Here is an 18696-nt window from a genome sequence, read left to right as displayed (position 1 = left end):
AACTGAAGACACAAATGTAATATCAAGGGAATAAAAGATGAAGGAGGGGTAGAACACAAAATTTCACTTTTTTCTGATGACATTATGATGTGCATAAATGAACCTATCTGGATAGTACCAGCTATTCTAAAGAAATCGAAGTGATTATGGGGAAATATCAGGCTATAAAACAAATGACTCAAAATCTAAAGCAATGAAGATCTTCAGTACATAGCCTACACAACTGGGTGAAAGGGTTCAATTACATAGCTCTGACAAAGGTTTTAGATACCTTGGAATTAATACCACCCCATGCACCAAAAAACGATACAATGTTGTTACTATGCCCTTGATTACAAACAATGCTGTGCTGCAATATTAATTGATCTTGCTAAAGCATACTACACTGTAGACCACCCACTGTTTTTGGGACAATTAAGGAGCATTGGTGTCACAAAACAAACACTAGCTTGGTTTGGTAACTATCTGTATGTACTCAGTCTGTTAAATCTGACAATCTGCTGTTACAGCCCCTGCCCATCTCTTAGGGAGTGCTACAAGGCTCCATCCTAGCCCCTGTTCTTTTTGCCATCTACATAAACAATATAGATCACTCAGTAGGGAACTCTTCCATCCACCTCTATGCCAACTATACTGTTATACTCTGTTGTGCCCCTCCTCCTGTTGTCCGTAAAATTCTTCAGGAGAGTTTCTGGGGAATTCAGCTGGATTTCTCTTCCCTTGGCCTGCTCCTTTAATGCCAGCAAGACTAAGGTCGTCTGGTTTGGCTGTATCAACTGTCTGTCTCCCCAACTGGTCCACATCCTCTGTTGGCCAAGAGCTGTAGTCAGTGAACACTTATAAATATAAATGTAATATAGGCAGTTTGGATTGACGGAGAGTTTTATCTCCATTCCGGTTTTCAGGGACACTATTAAGAGCATTCTGGTGCACATCTGCAGATGCTTTTCTATGATATACCCTGCCCTGTCATCCCCCTCTACATTTCTTCCCTTTGTTCGCTGCTCTGTCCACTCCTAGTCATAGCCTAGTTCTCAAGCCCTCTGGTTACCTTCTCTTCACTATGTGCGATGTTGTGTGTGTGTTATGTGTTCACCGGTGAGTGCAGCGGACTTGTCCCAATTAGCTCTGGTGTATGAGTCGAAATTATATCTTGGCACCTCGAAGCAGCGGAAAAGGCACTCCTGAGTCCCACAGCCATATCTCACTCATCGACCGCTGAAAAGCCCCGAGCACCATGCCCCACAGCCACAGAAGACATCCCAGCTCCCAGAGAAGCTGCAAGCCCACGGAGTAACAGCCACGGGGAGCATAAGCTCCTTCGCGCAGCCCAGCCATCCACCGCCTGCTGCACATGTGGACCACAGAACAGACAACGGCAGACTGCCCTCGACCCACAGCCCGGCCCCCCAGCTTTGAGTGCCCCGCACACCGAGAGCGCCAGTGAACAGATACCTGGACAACCAGGTTCGACGACGGGAGTCCACCCCTCCCGCCCCAAAAGGAGACCACATACTGAAGGGAGCTTGCACCGAGCACACCCGGCCAGGGTGTTTTTTTTTCTGTTTTTAATCCCAACCCCCATTCCCACAGGAGGTCTTTTGCCTCATGCTAGGCCGTTATTGTAAAAAAGAATTTGCTATTAGTAAACTTGCTTCATAAAATAAATGTTGATGATGATGATGATGATGATGATGATGGTGATGATGACGATGATAATTTAAGTGTGTAAAAAAAGATAATCCCATTTGAACTCATTTCAATTTCATGACAATGTGATTCCACTGGAATAAGATAAAACATCATATGGATCTACAGCTCAGCCACAAATCTGAGCATCATGTTATCTTTATTTATTTGTTTTTTTACAAGCATAAATAAATTCATTAACTAAATAAACCCCTGCACTTTCAGCGGCCCCAGACTCCAGAGGCATGGAGGAGGAGGAGGCAGGACCGTCCATCCTCATCGTCCCTGCCCAGCATGACAGCCCTCGGAAGAGCTCCAGGAGGGACAAGGAAGAGCCCCGGGCCGCCTCCAGAAGGCACCAGGCCTCCTCTAGGGGGCGCCAGACCTCCTCCAGAGGGCCCATAGCCTCCTGTAGGGGGCCCCACGCCAAGCCGCCCCGTCCACACAGAGAGGCAGGAGGACAGGCGGAGGACAGGAAGGAGACTATGAGGTCGACTGTGGTGGACGTAGATGGAGTGAGAGAGAAGATGAAAGGAGGGGAAGAAGAGGAGAAAGAGGATGAGGAGAGTCTTCTGGAGGCAGAGAGGCAGGAGGGTGAGACAGAAAAACAATGTGCTTTTTCACATAAAATGACTAAACATTTATGGCAGTTACGCCTACCGCTCAATACTCGTTAGACCAACCAATGAGCAACAGGTATGCAGCAACTCTGATCCTGGGACCCAAATTACCTATATCCAGGTGAGGTGTGGCTGTTCAAACCACACCATCCCCACACCACACATTATTCTATGTCTCAGTGGAACACTGGCCCCTCCTGGGAATCGTAGCCTTAACGTGGTGGCGGGGTTTGTGTGCCCTGATGAACCTGGGGACTATGCTGTCTGGCGCCTCGGTGCCTGGTACCCCTCCCATGCCAGATTGGCCTCAAGTGAAGGGCTGGACAAATAACGATACAGAATACCCCAATGTAAAGACCTGAAACGGCTGGAAGAACCTCGTCCGGGCTAGGGAGAATGGGGCCCACTCCTAGAGCCTCCTAGGAGTGAAGATCGAGCTGAGCCAAGAGACCAGGGGTTAACGAAGTTCTCAATTTACCGGTCAATCTTCGTTCTACCCCTCACCTATGGTCATGAGCTCTGGGCCATGACCGAAACAATAAGATCCCGGATACAGGTTGCGGAAGTTGAATTGAGGTAGTTTGGGCATCTGGTAAGAATTGTTATTATTCTGGAAAAGGCCACTGGAACGATTATATCTCCCAGCTTGCATGAGAACACCTCAGAATCTCCTAAAAGCAGTGGAGGAAGTTGCTTGTGGAAATGATGTCTAGGCCACCCTGTGGAGTCTGCTGCGTCCATGACCTGGACCTGGATGAGCACTATGAAAATGGATGGATGGATGGAGTGGAACGCTGGATTCTGAGTGGTCAGAAGCAGAAATCAGCAGTTTCTGAATAATGATGGTTACTCTGTTAATGTGTGGCACCACCTGGTGACGCTATGTAGAAACTACAATGGAAGACTTGAAGAGGTGTGTAAAATGAAGACGTGTCTTGTGAATCTCTTGGTTCTGGTTCCTGTGCAGGCAAGAAACCTCGAGGCCTGGGGCCATGTGAGTGGCTGTTGATGGTCCTGGTTCTAGCGCTGGTTCTGCTCTTCCTCCCGCTCTCCATCTGGTTCTGTATCAAAGTACGAATCTCCAATCGCTCACACACAACAGCAGCGCGTAGACACGTTTCAGCTTGTGTTGAACCTGCTGAGACACCTCACACCTGCTTTACTCAGTGTCTGCCGCAGGGGGCGCTGTCACACCTGCGCACCCAGTTTACTTGGTGGAATTACTAATACAGGTTCTCTTCACTTAACGACCCTGTTTAACGACCGTTCGGACATACGACCAGCTCTCTGACCAGTCTGTATTGTGTGCTGTGTACAATGCCGCGGCGTGCGCACTGCGTCCGCGGCGTCTCAGCATCAAGCATCTCATCTCATCCCCGCTCTCAGTTTCTGTCTTGTTGCTGCAGTCTGTCAGTATTCACTACACTGGCGTTCGCAATCGCCACGGCCCCCTTACCGTGAAAAAATGACCAATTCGCTTAACGACCTGGTCCTACGAACGGAACTTGGTTATTAAGTGAGGAGTACCTGTATATCAAAGCTCCCAGATGAGATTGCTCAAAGTTATTATTATTATTATTATTATTATTATTATTATTATTATTATTAATAATACTACTACTACTACTAATAATAATAATCTGGAAACAGTAACTTTAGGGCTGGGTTTTATATATAAAGCAATATTGTAGTTCAACATCTGCAATTTGTGATAGTAGTGAAATAAAGATATGATTATGATTATACACAAATTGAGACTCAAGTGTTAGTGATGATGAGAATACTCCCCCAATATGATGTTTGAAATATTACAGGTAGCTTTAATTGATTAAAAAAAAAAAATTCTCCAACATCCTACTTTACGTTACAGTATTTTTAAAGATTTAATAACAGATATCATTGCATGTCTTAAACTGTATATATACTGTTTATAGCATAGTTATTGTGTCATTTCATTCAATTCAATCTTTCGATGTCAATTCATTCAGGGCTGTTTGATTGACAGGTGGTAAGAGAGCATGAGCGAGCAGCAACCTTCAGGCTGGGTCACCTGCTGACGAGCGGAGCCAGAGGACCAGGTGCATAATGGGAGTTCCACTTCTTCACGAGATTTAAACTATTTTGTGAATTGCTTAGAGCAGTTCAAGACTAATAATCTGCTTGTCTGTCTGTCTGTCTGTCTGTCTGTCTGTCTGTCTGTCTGTCTGTCTGTCTGTCTGTCTGCCTGCCTGCCTGCCTGCCTGCCTGCCTGCCTGCCTGCCTGCCTGCCTGCCTGCCTCTCTCTCTCTCTCTCTCTCTCTCTCTCTCTCTCTCTCTCTCTCTCTCTCTCTCTCTCTCTCTCTCTCTCTCTCTCTCTCTCTCTCTCTCTCTCTCTCTCTCTCTCTCTCTCTCTCTCTCTCTCTCTCTCTCTCTCTCTCTCTCTCTCTCTCTCTCTCTCTCTAGGCCTTCTCTTCCACCTGCCATGGGTGGATGTGTGTCAGAAAATTGATGTCAGGCTGAAAATGCTCAAGGTTCCCTCTCAAACGGTACAAAAAAAACCCATGAAACATTACAATATACACAGTTTTAAATCATATTAAAATCCACTGGGAATTCAAATATATAAACCCTTCTATTTTATGTCTGTTTATGTACGTAATGTGTTTGAGTTATATGAGATGTGTGGTGATGTTTCTATTACTCATTGCATGAGCTCCAGGTCCAGGAAGTTAACGTGCTGTTTCCATGTTTTCCCCCCAGCCGTGCACTGGTCAATCAAATGGGTTGAAGCTGATTGTCACTACACATGTGCCGTCTCACTTTTCGGCAATAGTTTAGTAAACACTTTTCTCTTTGCAATGGCGATGCATGCGTGGCACGCGTCGCCTCTAAGTTTATGTTTAAGTGACGATTATCAACTTTATTTCTGGCGTATATCTAATTAGGTTTCATTTTCATATATATTTTCTGTTTCATCACCATGAATCAACTTTTTTGGAATTGTTTTTGAAAAGAGACAAAAACACAGCGAGGAGAAATGAAGATGAGGGATTTTAACAATACATATTTTTTTCAACATTTTTCTTTGAAAGCTCCCTTGGTGAGCTATTACTTCATGGTATGATAAAACAAGTTCTTCATCCTGGGAAAAAGAGCTTGTTCACGGTTTGGTATGTTGTGCCATAGACCTATAATAACCACTACTAGTACTACTGTTTTGTCGTAAAAGCATCTATATGGGCATGCGTACATTTGCAGTACAATACATATGGCGGCAGGTGGGGAACAGATTCAGGTAGTGACTGATTAGTAAATCCACAAGCTTGACTGTAAATCCTGGAGTGGATTTTTGCTTTCTTAACATGGATTTTTCATCTCTGTTTGAAATGCCAGGACCTCTACATGACATAGAGGAGGTGTTTAGCTTGTTTATCTTCACAGTTAGCTTGGTGAGCCCCCACAGCGTTACAGAGAGGTTAAACAGCTCCATACCTTTCCTTATATGCACGCATACATGCACACCCCTGCCCCCAGGTGGTAACTAGAGATCTGGTGAGGACCCAACTGAGCTCCATCTGCCTCTACCGAGTAGAGAATGTCACCCAGTGCAGCACGTCTCTGTCCAACCCCACGGAGGTGGTCCAGACCCTGGTCCAGGAGGCCGTCAGGACTGTGGTGGCCCAGCATGACTTCACCCACGTCCTGCTGAACAGGAGGAGCGTCGCCCAGAAGATCCAGGTGTGCGCCGATGCCGTGAGCGGCCAGTGGGGAATACGCGTGGAGAGGGCGGACATGTAGGTACCACAAGGTGATACCAACCTGGTAGTGATGGTTTATAGTCCCAAATGTAGCTGCATTTAAAAATAAGGTATGATTTAAACCAGAACTTAAACGTAATGCTGGAGCTAGGCTAGTTGATCACCCCTGCAGCCTTACAATGAGCAAACAAAACAACCCAAATCAGTTACATTACATTGCATTTAGCAGATGCTTTTATCCAAAGCGACTTACAATTATTCAAACACCGACGGACGCAGCCATCAGGAGCAATTAGGGGTCTAAGTGTCTTGCTCAAGGACACTACAGCATGCTAGCAGGAGGAGCCTGGGATCGAACAAGCAACGTTTAGATTACTAGACGACCAGCTCTACCTCCTGAGCTACCATCCCCTCAGTTGGATTCAGATTCAGCATTCTTAGTTTGTTTTGATTCAGTTATGATAGACCGGAGGTCCCTCTGTTGGTGGAGTGGAGAGGTTTTTCTTAAGCAATCTGTTCATAATCTGTTCCATTGTGCTCGAATCTTATAAGAATTGAAGTACATTTTCGGTGGAAACTCCCAGATATTAATTTTGCATATTACATAATTTCAATCGTTTTTTTCGCTGGTTGTGTCGCCCTCAGACAGGAGCTGAGCATCCCAGTGGAGCTCCAGCAGAGTCTGTTGGCTCAGACGGAAGCCAAGGCCCAGGCTCAGATCAAGGTGAGGAGCGTCTCATCTCCTCATTCTGTTAGAAGAACCCCTCACACCTTCACCGAACACCTGAGAGTCACTGCTGGGAATCAAGCTGAAAGTTTGAAAAGAAGTAGAGAAAAGTCCAACCTCTGACTAAGACACAAAATTAGCTTCTTGCACAAACAGAGCAGTAGGACTTCTCTTTAGGGAGTTAATATTGTGACAAAATAACATCCTGTAGTCTTTTTTCAGAATATATGCAATGCTTGTGCATGTCGTGAAACACCCCTTTCAATTTTTTGACCTCTCCCTACGTCACAGGGATTAGAGACACAATACAATTGAGTACAATTAGAACCTACCTAACTACACCCATAGCTGGAGAAATAACACAGAAAAAAACAAGCGCTCCTGGGAAGACCAGTACAAATCTTTTAAAAGAAAGAGGAATTAACACCAACTGTCCATGAAAAAAACCTGTGCGGTGTCCCGGTGCGTTGTCCCCCACAAGCTTGCAGAACAGCAACCAAAGTCGGAACAAACTTTTAAATGACATCTTTAAATGAGATCTAAAATGAGTGAAGATTCAGCAACTGGATTGCTTATTTCCTACCTCAAATTTGTTCAGAAACAGTTTTTTTGTTGACTGATAACGTGAAATTTGTGAAAGTTACAGACTAAATGCATCAATACCCGGAAGCAAAGCTCAAACACCATTGGCTCACAGAACCCAAAACTTGTGCTCAAACACAATTGGCTCACAGAACTCGGGGCCTTGGAGGTTAGCTCTTCTGACAAAAAAAACCCCTGCAGTTTTGGAACAGGCTGGTGTAGAGGCATGTTAGAATGGCTAGAATGCATAATCTGAGTGGTACTTTCCGCCAAAAAATTCAAAAACATGTTTTTGGGACCTCAGATACCTATATTAACTTGTGTAAAAAGGAGCATAACGGTCTCCTTTAATAATCTGCATCTATGAGTGCTACAACTCCAACCAGGGATTTGCAGAAATTCATTGTGTTTTTTGCTTTACTTCACGTTGAGCGATGGGAAATTAATAAACCGGTGTATTGTTGTGGCACTGTGAGGACAGTGTGATGGAGCTGAATCATCTCTGCAGCAAAGTTGCATCTTCCCTGTTTTCCCAAAAATGTAATGTGAATTTTCTGCAGGAAGTGACGAGATCTTCTTGTAGATGGTGGAATCCGCTTCCCTCAAGGTCACAATTCCAGTTTGATCAAAACAAAGCGCTACTCTACTCAGCTCTCCTCCCTGGCATCGTGTACTGTAGCGCCATCTACATGAACAAACCAGTCAGTTCAGTCTTCGGCTCCTACAGTCTGCTGCAGAGAGGAGCAGGTTCCTGGTTCAGAAAGTTGAGAAAATACTCCAATGCCTAAAATTAGCACCAAATTTGTTTCATCAAGAATTATTGCTAAAATTGGGCCCAGGAGCAGCTGGGTCCACCAGGTGGAGGTGTAGAAATCACCTCGCTGCCCACAATCACCATGAAGCCGGAACCTGGAAGCTGATTCACAGTCACTTCTAGTTCTAGCCATTAAAAAAAAATGCATTATTCATGTTTTATGACCAAATGAGAATAGGCTGTATGTGTTCTCAACTTGGGGTCCGGGGACCCAGGGGGTCCTTCCAGAGGTTCCAGGGGGTCCACAGCCAAATGATTACTAGTTAACCTTCACCGTTATTTCCTTTCCAAGACCTGAGCACCGTTAGAGAATGTCCAGTAATGACTGTTTGGATCCTAGTTTCACTGTTATCTCCCCCGTCTCCCCCCCAGGTGATCGCAGCAGAAGGGGAGAAACTTGTCTCCCAGTCTCTTCGGGAATCCCTGGATCTCCTCTCTGCGCCTCCTGCTGCGCTCCAGCTGCGCCTCCTGCAGCTCCTCGCCGGCTCCCCCCTGCTCCTCAGTCTGACCTCCGACTTCTCTGCTCTGCCCCCCCCACCACCTCCCCCCAAGGCTGGGGAGGGAGACACTGACTCACCCATGATGTGACACTGAGATGGTCATTTATAATCTCTTTAATCTGTTTATAGGATTTATATAAAACACAAACACACATCCAGAATGATTTGATCTAACTGTTATTAAGAATAAAAATAACATTTAACAGTGCAAGATAAAAACTGGTTGAGTTGTTAAAAAAGTGAATTTGTGAAAAGTGAATCCTCCGCTGCCCACAGAGCCAGCTGATGTCAAACTAGGATGCATCATATGCTTCCTTCCTACTATATTCTAGCATTCTAGGAAATAATTTTGGAAGTATCCTCAGAAGTAACCTAGGAATTATTCTATGAAGTATACTAGGAAGTCTTCTTAGGGGTAACAGCGAAGAATCCTAGGAAGTATCTCTTTGGAAGCAAAACATGGAAGTATCCCAGGAAAGTATCCTAAGAAGTAAAGTAACAAACCTAAGAGGTATCCCGAGGGGATTTGAGGGGGATATCCTCAGCGTATCCTTGGAAGTTATCTAGGAAGTAACCTAGGAAGGATTCTAGTGAATATCCTATGAAGTAACCTTGGAAATATTCTAGGAAGTTTACTTGGAGGAATACGAGGAAATAACCTTGGAGGTATCCTTAGAAGTACCAAAGAAGTTTACAAGGAAGTATACTAGGAAGTAGCCCCTTGGAAGGGGGTCATTGTTCCTTCAGCTTTTCCTGTTTCTCGTGGTGCTGCTGCTGGGGGGTTTTGGACCAGCTGGAGCCAGTTCTGCTGGGTCTGCTGGCTCTACTGGTTGATTAATCTCTGGAACATAAACACAAGTGGAGGAATTGGTGCTATGGAGCAGAACATCTTGGGGAGAGTTTTGGCCATTTTAGTGATATGGGTGGAATTCCCCCTTTTAAAGTTGGAGCTGCTCTACCTCGGGGCTGCAGACGCTCCCTCTCTTGCAGCTGGACCTGCAGCTCCTGGACCTGCAGCAGTGCCTCCTGCAGTGCCTCCTCTGCCTGCAGTACCCTGCGTTCGCACTGCTGCAGCTGGAGCATCAACACTCTGGCACCCACACACACACGTAAGGGAATTCTCCCACCAGTGGTGGCCCTGTGGAACAGTAGATTCTACTCAGGGCTATGTGTCTTTGCATTCACTTTGACTCAATGATGAAAGATTTGACTCTTTTATGAGTCAGTTCCTGACAAGTCACTTAGTGAGAAGAGTTGTTCAGTTTGGTTCAGTCACTGTAACGCACAGCAAGCGAAGGAAGACTGCCTAAACAATTAACGAAAAGAAGCATGGGAGGATGTGCTGAATGAAGAAGGACAAGAAGAGATGCTCACTGTGAAAGGAATTCTCACTCATTTAGTCCTGTCAAAAGTATTGGAATTCAGTGAATACAGATTCAGACTCAGTTCAGCTTGTGTGTGGCTGCATTTACCTGAGCTGCTTTCACACATGAACTCCTGACACTGTCTCGATAATCAGGTCTGGACATTGTCCGGAGTTGACCTTTCGCACATGTAGTACACAACTGGAGATTGTCCAAGTCAGATACGTTCCCGCCGACTGGAAATACTCCTTTTGGTGTAGGCAAGGGGCGGAGCCTGGGTAGAGCATGCCAGAGGCAGGATATGACTGAATGATGCATGACGTTGCAGAGTTTTACTGAACACCCAGGATGGCGAACGAGGCTGCTTATCAGTAATTGTGACTTTTTTTTGCGTTGATACTCCATTAATTTGGACATTTCCGCAATATAAACGTTATATTGCAGATACATAAAATAATTTCTTCTTCTTTGTCCTCATATGTTATGGTGGTAAATGACCCTTCTTCACCCTCGGCAAGTGGTCGTGTTGATGGCGTCACCAGTCGCATGATCGTCATCAACCACAGCATGCCCGCTTGTTCACTGTAAAATCTCTGGACAAACACTTGCTCTGTTCACACATACCGCTCAATCAGACATTACGCAGACTTTGTACTTGGGTGTTGGCTGGGTAAAGTCCAGATGATGTCCAATCCAAATGATTCAGACATTTGCCTTCACACATACAGCTCCTCGGGGTAATGTCCTGTTAATTTCAGGGTTGCAGTGTACGTGTGAAAGCAGCTCTAGTCACAAACTAAACAAACAAACTATTTTGCCAGAGTTACTCCAAACACGCAGGCAGAGAGGAAAACAGACAGGCAGGCAAACAGACAGACAGACGGACAGATTGGGGGGAACTTACTGTAGCTCTCTTTGCAGTATTCCCATAGTGTTCAGCGCATTAAATGATTTATCACTCTCTAAAGTAATTGGCCGAGGAACCAGCTCCTTAGTCTGACAGACAGACAGACAAAACAGTCTCTTCAGTTGCAATGGCATTAATTGATAAAACAGATTGTTCTGAGTGATCTCATGGTACTAACATGTTAGAGTAGGGTACTAGCATTGCAGGGTTTCGGGTTATATTCCCTAGAGAAGTGGTTCTGAAACTTTTTTTAGTAGTGTATCCCCTCTAAGATCTTTTTTCAGCTGAGTATGGCATTCACTGGCATTGGGAGAAAAAAAAGAAAATTGACATAAATTATGTACTGTATGTATGTTGTATGTGTTTTTTTTAAACATTATTTCTAACCAATATTTTATAACACCGTTTGTTTTTTAACATTTTCAGAGTAACCCTGCAGTACACCAAAGTACCCATAGCGTACGAGTCCCCCCATGTGAAGAACACTGTCCTAGAGCAAGGCACTAGCACTGCAGGGTTGGCGGTTCTATTGCCTAGGGCAAGGCACTAGCACTGCAGGGCTGGGGGTTCTATTCCCTATCTGTGTGGTTGTGGGTTCTGACCCCCTCCAGTCCTCTCCCAGAATCCTCTCTGGGATGTTCCCGTCGTAGCCAATAAGCTTCATGACAGCGTCTACCTCTGCAGCTCTCTGCTCCTCAAGTGCTGACGGCACCACCTGCGGCACCAGCATCTACACACACTTGGTGAAGCTGACCAATCAGGGGAGCTGTATATGTGTCTACATATGACAGAACACAGCACTGAAAGGTGGAAGTTTTGACCTGGTCCCACACAAATCCATCAGAACTGGACTGAAAGGAGTAGGTTCTGAGTGTATTCCTTCATGACAAACAGTGTGTTCTGCTTCTTCAAAATGTTAAAAATTCACAGCTTTTGTCCATATCTGCATCAGCACTCCCCTGAAATCGCACGTTGGTGTTCTGTCGCTTTTCTCAAGGACCAAAAATAATGATTTAAAACAGTTTAGTGAACGAGTCGTTCTTCTCGTCTTTACCTGAGAGTCTGCGCTGTCTCCAGTGTTGGGGGAGGGGTCGGGATCCTCACCAGCTCTGCCTCTCATCTCCAACAGCAGAACTCTGCAAATGTCTGTCCAGTCACTGCTGGCAATCTGAGGACACACACACAGCAGAGGCTTTTAGTAATTTCTACCAGTCTATCAGTCAGTAGTGGAACCAATATCCATCCATCCATCTATTTACACATTACAGAGACTTAGCCAGAAACATCAGCAGACACATGCCACATACTGTACCTGAACGTGTTCAAACCTGTAGTTTGTTCAGTTCTTGTGTCTGGATTTCACCACTACTCCTCTGAGCGTCCTTGTCTAGAATGGTCCGCCATGCCCTGGGGTAGAAAACAAAAGCCCTGGTTAGCCTAGCGTGCTACATGCTACATCACTGCTAGCTGATGAGCAGTATCCACCAGTCAGGTCTGAACGTCCAAACTGTCTCCACTCAACGGAGTTTAAAGTTAGGGTTCTACTTTTTAAACATAAGATTGTAAGGATCAGGCCAAGTGGTGGGAGAAGGAGTCACGGAGGCAGTTTTCAATCAACCGGTGTTGGTTTTATTTTTCTTTCACCAGAAAAAAACAAACTGCAAATGAGCCGCCTATACCAACTCACCAGGCCCAAAAAGGACTGATCTTGTGTTTTTGTTTTTGGGCCTTTCAGCTGACATGATGACATCCACTTTTCCAACTCGCGGCACCCCTTTTCCCTGCACAAACCCCAGGTACTTTGACTCCTGCTTGGCCAGGGTGCACTTATCTGGGCGGATGGTCAGGCCTGCCACCTTGATCCTCAACAGCACTTCCTTCAGGTAAGACAGGTGCTCTTCCAAGCTGGTACTGTATACCACAATGTCATGAAGGTATTCAGCAGCGAAGGAGTCTGTCTCCCTCATCAGTCTGTGTCCCTCCCTCTGTCCATCATCTTCTGAAAAGTTGCAGGAGCTCCATGAAGGCCGAATGGAAGCAGTGTGAATTGGAAGTGGCCAAAAGGAGTTCTGAAAGCTGTTACCCCCTTGCTCTCCTCAGTTAGTGAGACCTGCCAGTACCCTTTACAGAGGTCCAGAGTACTGATGAAGCTGGAGCTACCTAGTCTTTTAACAAGATCGTCAACCCTAGGCATTGGGTACAAGTCCCGTTTACTTACTCCATTGACTTTTCTGAAGTCCAGACAGAATGTGTGCACCGTCTTTCTTGGGGACCAGGATGATCGGGCTACTCCACTCACTGGAGGAAGGCTCAATCACCTCCATCTCGCTCATCACACACAACTCTCTCTTCAGCACTGGTAATGGACGCTCAGGGACTCGATAGACTGGCTGCAGAAGAGGGGTTGGATCCTTCAAGGGGATGTGATGGCTTTCTACCTCAGTCCTCCCTGGAGTCTCCAAAAACAGGTTGACGGGCAAGTTGTTAAGCTCTTTTCTTCTCTCATCAAACAGGTGAGATAAATCAAGTTGATTCTCCTCTTCTTGACAAATGGGTAGATATTGTTCCCCTGACTCCTCTTCTTCCTTCACAGCATTGATGAAGAGAGAATGGGGTGTAGGGGCTTCTTGAACAGAGTGGGGGTACCATCTCTTCAGCATGTTGATATGGAAGGTTTGAAGGGGCTGCTTCCACTCTGGTATGCAGATTTGGAAGGTCACCTCACCCATCCTCTGCTTGACCTGTTAAGGGCCCTGCCATTTCACCAGCAATTTGTTATCAGACGTTGGCAAAAGTAGGAAGACTTGCCCACCAAGCTCAAAGCTCCGCTTCCTGGCTAACCAGTCATACCATTCCTTTCGTTTGGCCTGTGACTTCAACAGGTTCTCACGAGCCATTGCTGTAGTCTTCATGAGCTGCTCACGCTTCTTCAGGACAAAACAGACTATATTCATACTTTTTGGCTTGTCAGACTCCAATATCTCATGAAGCACATCCAGAGGGCCTCTCACCGGATGGGCATAAAGCAGCTCAAAAGGTGAAAACCCAGTTGAGCACTGGGGAACTTATGCAAACAGCAAGAAAGGCAGCGACTTGTCCCAATCCTTCCCTGTTTCAGAGACAAACTTCTTCAACATACCCTTAAGAGTTTTATTAAAATGTTCTACCGGTCCATCGATCTGAGGGTGGTTCTAAGTCTTTTAATTCCTAACATTTCATAGACTCCGGAAAGCTCATGAAGTTGGGACCTTGATCAGTGAGGACCTCTTTGGGGATGCCAACCTGGGTGAAAAACTTGAGCATCACTGTGGCTACCTGCTTAGATGTCACCTCTCTCAAAGGGTAGGCTTCTGGATATCTAGTAGCGTAGTCACAGATAACCAAAATTAACTTGTTGCCTGCCTGGCTCCTTTCATCTGGGCAACAAAGGCCACCCCAATGTGCTCAAAGTGGGCACTGATGACAGTGAGTGGTATGAGGGGTACAGGTGCTGTATGCTTCCCTGATGTGAGCTGACACTCTGGGCATGTTTCGCAGTATTCCTTGACCCGGCTATACATCCCTGGCCAGTAAAACCTCTTAGATATGCACATAAAGTCTTCATGAAGTCCAAATGACCTGCCTATGGGACAATAAGCCCTACCCTCAGCACCTCAGCCCTACGTGCCTCAGGAAGGACAAGCTGTTTACAGTAGTCACCTTGCCTGTACAGAAGACCATTGCATGCGATGCCTCTGCAGCTTGTACAGTGCATTGTGCTGCTGCAGCACCCTGCACACACACACAAACACACATGCGCATACACACACACACACACGTTAAGGAAAAATAGTTATCAAACACATGTAATTATTCCAACTGATTTTTCTTTATTTTTTATCCAGTGTGTGTGTGTGTGTGTATGTGTGTGTGCACAACTCCCTCTGTGCTGCTCTCGTCACTCTCCAGAGACTCAGTCAGGTTATGCTGGAACCGCTCGGCATTCTGGGAAACAGACTGATCCCTCTGCTTCACCTGAGACAACTCACTGAGCACACGTACACACACGTACACACACGTATACACACGTATACACACGTATACACACACACACACACACACACACACACACACACACACACACACACACACACACACACACACACACGCACACACACACTGAGTGTGGTCGTTTGCAGTTACTTAATAGTTAATAGTTAATAATCAGTAGTTGATAGTTAGTAGTCGGTTGTTAGTAGTTGGTAGTTAGTTGTCTGTAGTCAGTTGTGTTGGTGTGAGGAGGACTTGTGCAGCTGCTGGATGAAGGTCCTGCAGCAGCACAGCTCGGCGCTGAGCTGCAGGTTCAGGTTCTTCTGGATCAGGTTCTGGGTGTGGAGGCCCCTGACCTGCCGGGGGACCCGGTCCACCAGGGCCACGTAGCGCTGCCTGCAGGGGGCGCACTGGGTTAGTAGGTCTGTCAGTAGGTCAGTCTGTCTCTCAATAGGTATGTCCGTTTGTCAGTAGGTCTCTCCTGAGGTGAGTAGGTCAGTGGTTCTCACCGGACCGCAGCCAGCAGCTTCCCTCTCTGCACCCTGCACGCTGACCTGTCTGATCAGCTCGTGGAACACACTGTTGTAGACGTGTTGCTCTGCCCGCAGGAGCTCCACCAGCGCCTCCATCTGGACACAGCAAGGAACAGCAGCACTGGACTGGTGCTGCTCAACCTGAGGCCCCCGGACCAAGTGAGGGCCACAAGCTGCGAGTCACACATTATGTACATCACATTACTTTATATTACGTCATTGACTATTTATCAGAGTCAGGTGCTTCTATCAATTTCTGTTAGAGGAGGGAAAGGAGATAGAGTGGAGCAGTGCTGGGCTCATTACTGTAATATATTACTTGTTACTTGTTGCTCTTTTCAAAAGTCATTATTTCTTACACCACTCGTTATATTACTTTTCCGTTACACCCCACAAAATTTGGAATTGCATCCTGTCTCCTCAAAATTCAGAATTTGCATGTGCGCCTCTGTGTGTATGTCAGGGTTCAACTACTGGCACTACCTGTGTCTTCCACATTGAGTAAAATGCGTTCCGCGCAGTCGTCAACACTCAGCTTATGTAGCGGCGGAGCATATGTGCAGCTGTCCTATCACATGAGTGTGATCAGATCACGTGATGTATTTGTCATGACGTACAGCAGATATACCCAATGAGACCAAATGTTAACAAAATCTGATTTCTTCGATCATGGATAAAAGCTCAAATTGCGGCGCGACGATTACAAAAATGGATCAACAAAAGTAAGGTTGTCACAATTTTTTGGGGGGGGTAACTGTAATATTATTACTTAAATGTTATTAGTTATTCATTACACTACTCGTTACTGGGAAAAGTAATGTTATTACTCTGATTGGCCAACACTGGAGTGGCGTATCATCTGCATAGCAGTGGGAGGAGCCATGGAAGGACAGGAGAGGAGGGGAGGGAGAGAGGGAGGAGGATTTGGAGGTAAACTGAGCCAAAGAACAGAGGTGGAAAACCTCCATCACAACAGACTCCGCTCACAGTTCGACACAGTCACGATGTTTTTATTCATATTATTTATCACTATCATCATCTTAAGATTCCTTCGCTAACCCTTCCTTCAGAACCTGAGAGACAGCACTGAGTTCCTCCGTCTCAGGACTGAACTCCTTCTGCAGCTCCTCCAACACTGACATCAACTGGAAACCTCCCATTTGCCACTGGGGCACCTGTGTACACACACACACACACACACACACACACACACACACACACACACAGGCACCCACGCATGCACACACGCACACACACCACATTGTGACTTAAAAAATGTATATTTGTGGGCCATATTTAACAAAGCTTAATTTATCCACACATTTTATCTTTATGTTTTCAGAATAAAGCAGAATATAAAATGGAATATTAAACATATTAAAACAGAATATAACAGAATAGAAAATAGAATAGAATATAGAATATAAAACAGAATAGAAAATAGGGTATAAAACAGAGTAAAATAAAATATAAAACATAATAAAACAAAATATAGCATAGAATATAAAACAGAATAAAACAAAATATAGCATAGAATATAAAACGGAATAAAACCGATTACAAAACAGAATATAAGAGTAGTTTGAGGTTTTCCTTGGAACTCACAGTGAAGGAAACTGAGGGAGTGTTGATCGTCCTGCAGCTGGATGGTAAATTTACTGGAGGGGTGGGGTGAGAGAGAGAGATCGAGTACAGTACCGTTACTGGTACTGTAGTGGTACTGTACTGGTACTGTTTCCAATGAACTTAAGTGGAACTGGTGTAAAATATAAACTGATCTGATTCATTTCTGTGTGTTAACGGATTGATGCTGCGTTCAATGGAACTTGGAAATTACCGTCTCACTGCAGTAAATGTATTTATTTGCAGGTTGTGAATTCTACAAAAATAGAGTTTAGATCCAAGTTACAGTGTTTTCTAATAAAAACAACGCAAATGGAACTTTGAGCCGTCTAGTTGCCGTGACGAAAACCTTGTTATCGAAGTCATCGGCCAACAAATTACAACTTAAATAGCCGCTCCAGTTTTCCCAGGAGGAGGCCAGAAAGCAGCATCTCAGCTGTTTATTTTCAACTTCTCTTCATGACACTCGAACACTCTGCTGCTGCATCTCATTTTGCTCAGTCAACAATTATGGGATGGAGCTTTAATCCCATCTAATCTCCAGTTATTGACTCACTCATCCTAGAGCTTCAGTCCCGTCGCTCCGTCATGTTTCACAAAGTCAAACTCGTCTGTGTTCGGAGCGTTGTCCAGACCAACTTCCAGTCCACTACGGGGGGGGAGTGGCATCCTCCTCCTCTGCGTTGCCATGGCGTCGCACAGGAAGGAGATGTCCCTGGATCAGAGCAACAGACACCTTTATCCTCCAGTTTTAGGGACATTACACAGGGGCTAGGCTAGCTGATCCCATCTACAGCCATGCATTGGGCTAACACAGTTAGCATGCTGCCAGTCGCTATCTCAGTGCTGGATGAAAATGGAATCGACCTTCTGGACTGAATCTGAATAAGATAATGATATACTTTCCAAAAAAAACTTAAGTATCCATTTAAAAGGAATCTTTGTGTCGATAATGATTGTCTACTATAGTACTACTGTACAGTACTACAATACTATGGTACTACAGTACAGTACCAACGTCCAGTACTACAATACTACAGTACAGTACTACAGTACAGTACAGTACTACAATACTCCAGTACAGTACTACAGTACAGTACTACATTATTACAGTACAGTACTCCAGTACAGTACTCCAGTACAGTCCTACATTATTACAGTACATTACAGTACTACAGTACAGTATTACAATACTATGGTACTACAGTACAGTACTACAGTGCTACAGTCCAGTAATACAATACTACAGTACAGTACTACAGCACTGCACGTGTCACCGGCTGCTCCAACAGGAAGCTGAACCTGCGACGACCCAAAGGGTGAATCCAGGCTCCATCTGGCCTCGGAATCCCACGGATCTTTGGGACCAATCATGGAAAATGTGACATATTTTGATATTTTGGGGATGAATATCAATGCTTTCTTTGGATATTCACACATAATAAATGTGTTGGAACCTATCATTAGTTATGTGTATATTATGAGCATTGATTAGAACAGTAGAACAGTCTGAAGTTCAGAAAACTGTGTTACTTTACTGTACTAGATTACTTAAATGTAATGCCTAACTT

General features: G+C 45.2%; 1 protein-coding gene across 1 annotated transcript; it reads left to right on the top strand.

The window, feature by feature from the left end:
* Nucleotides 1-1934: 1934 nt before the first annotated feature.
* On the top strand, nucleotides 1935-8757 carry nphs2 (NPHS2 stomatin family member, podocin; the record flags this gene model as incomplete). The annotated part of the gene is made up of 8 exons (XM_080024131.1): nucleotides 1935-2179; nucleotides 2490-2620; nucleotides 3277-3380; nucleotides 4315-4387; nucleotides 4752-4834; nucleotides 5823-6082; nucleotides 6692-6770; nucleotides 8542-8757. 8 exons carry the CDS (start codon nucleotides 1935-1937, stop codon nucleotides 8755-8757), a joined length of 1191 nt encoding a protein of 396 aa, XP_079880257.1.
* Nucleotides 8758-18696: the final 9939 nt, after the last annotated feature.

The sequence above is a fragment of the Zeus faber genome, assembly GCF_960531495.2.
Source record: "Zeus faber genome assembly, chromosome: 1".
NCBI lineage: Eukaryota > Metazoa > Chordata > Actinopteri > Zeiformes > Zeidae > Zeus > Zeus faber.
This window is presented reverse-complemented; position numbering and strand designations above follow the sequence as displayed.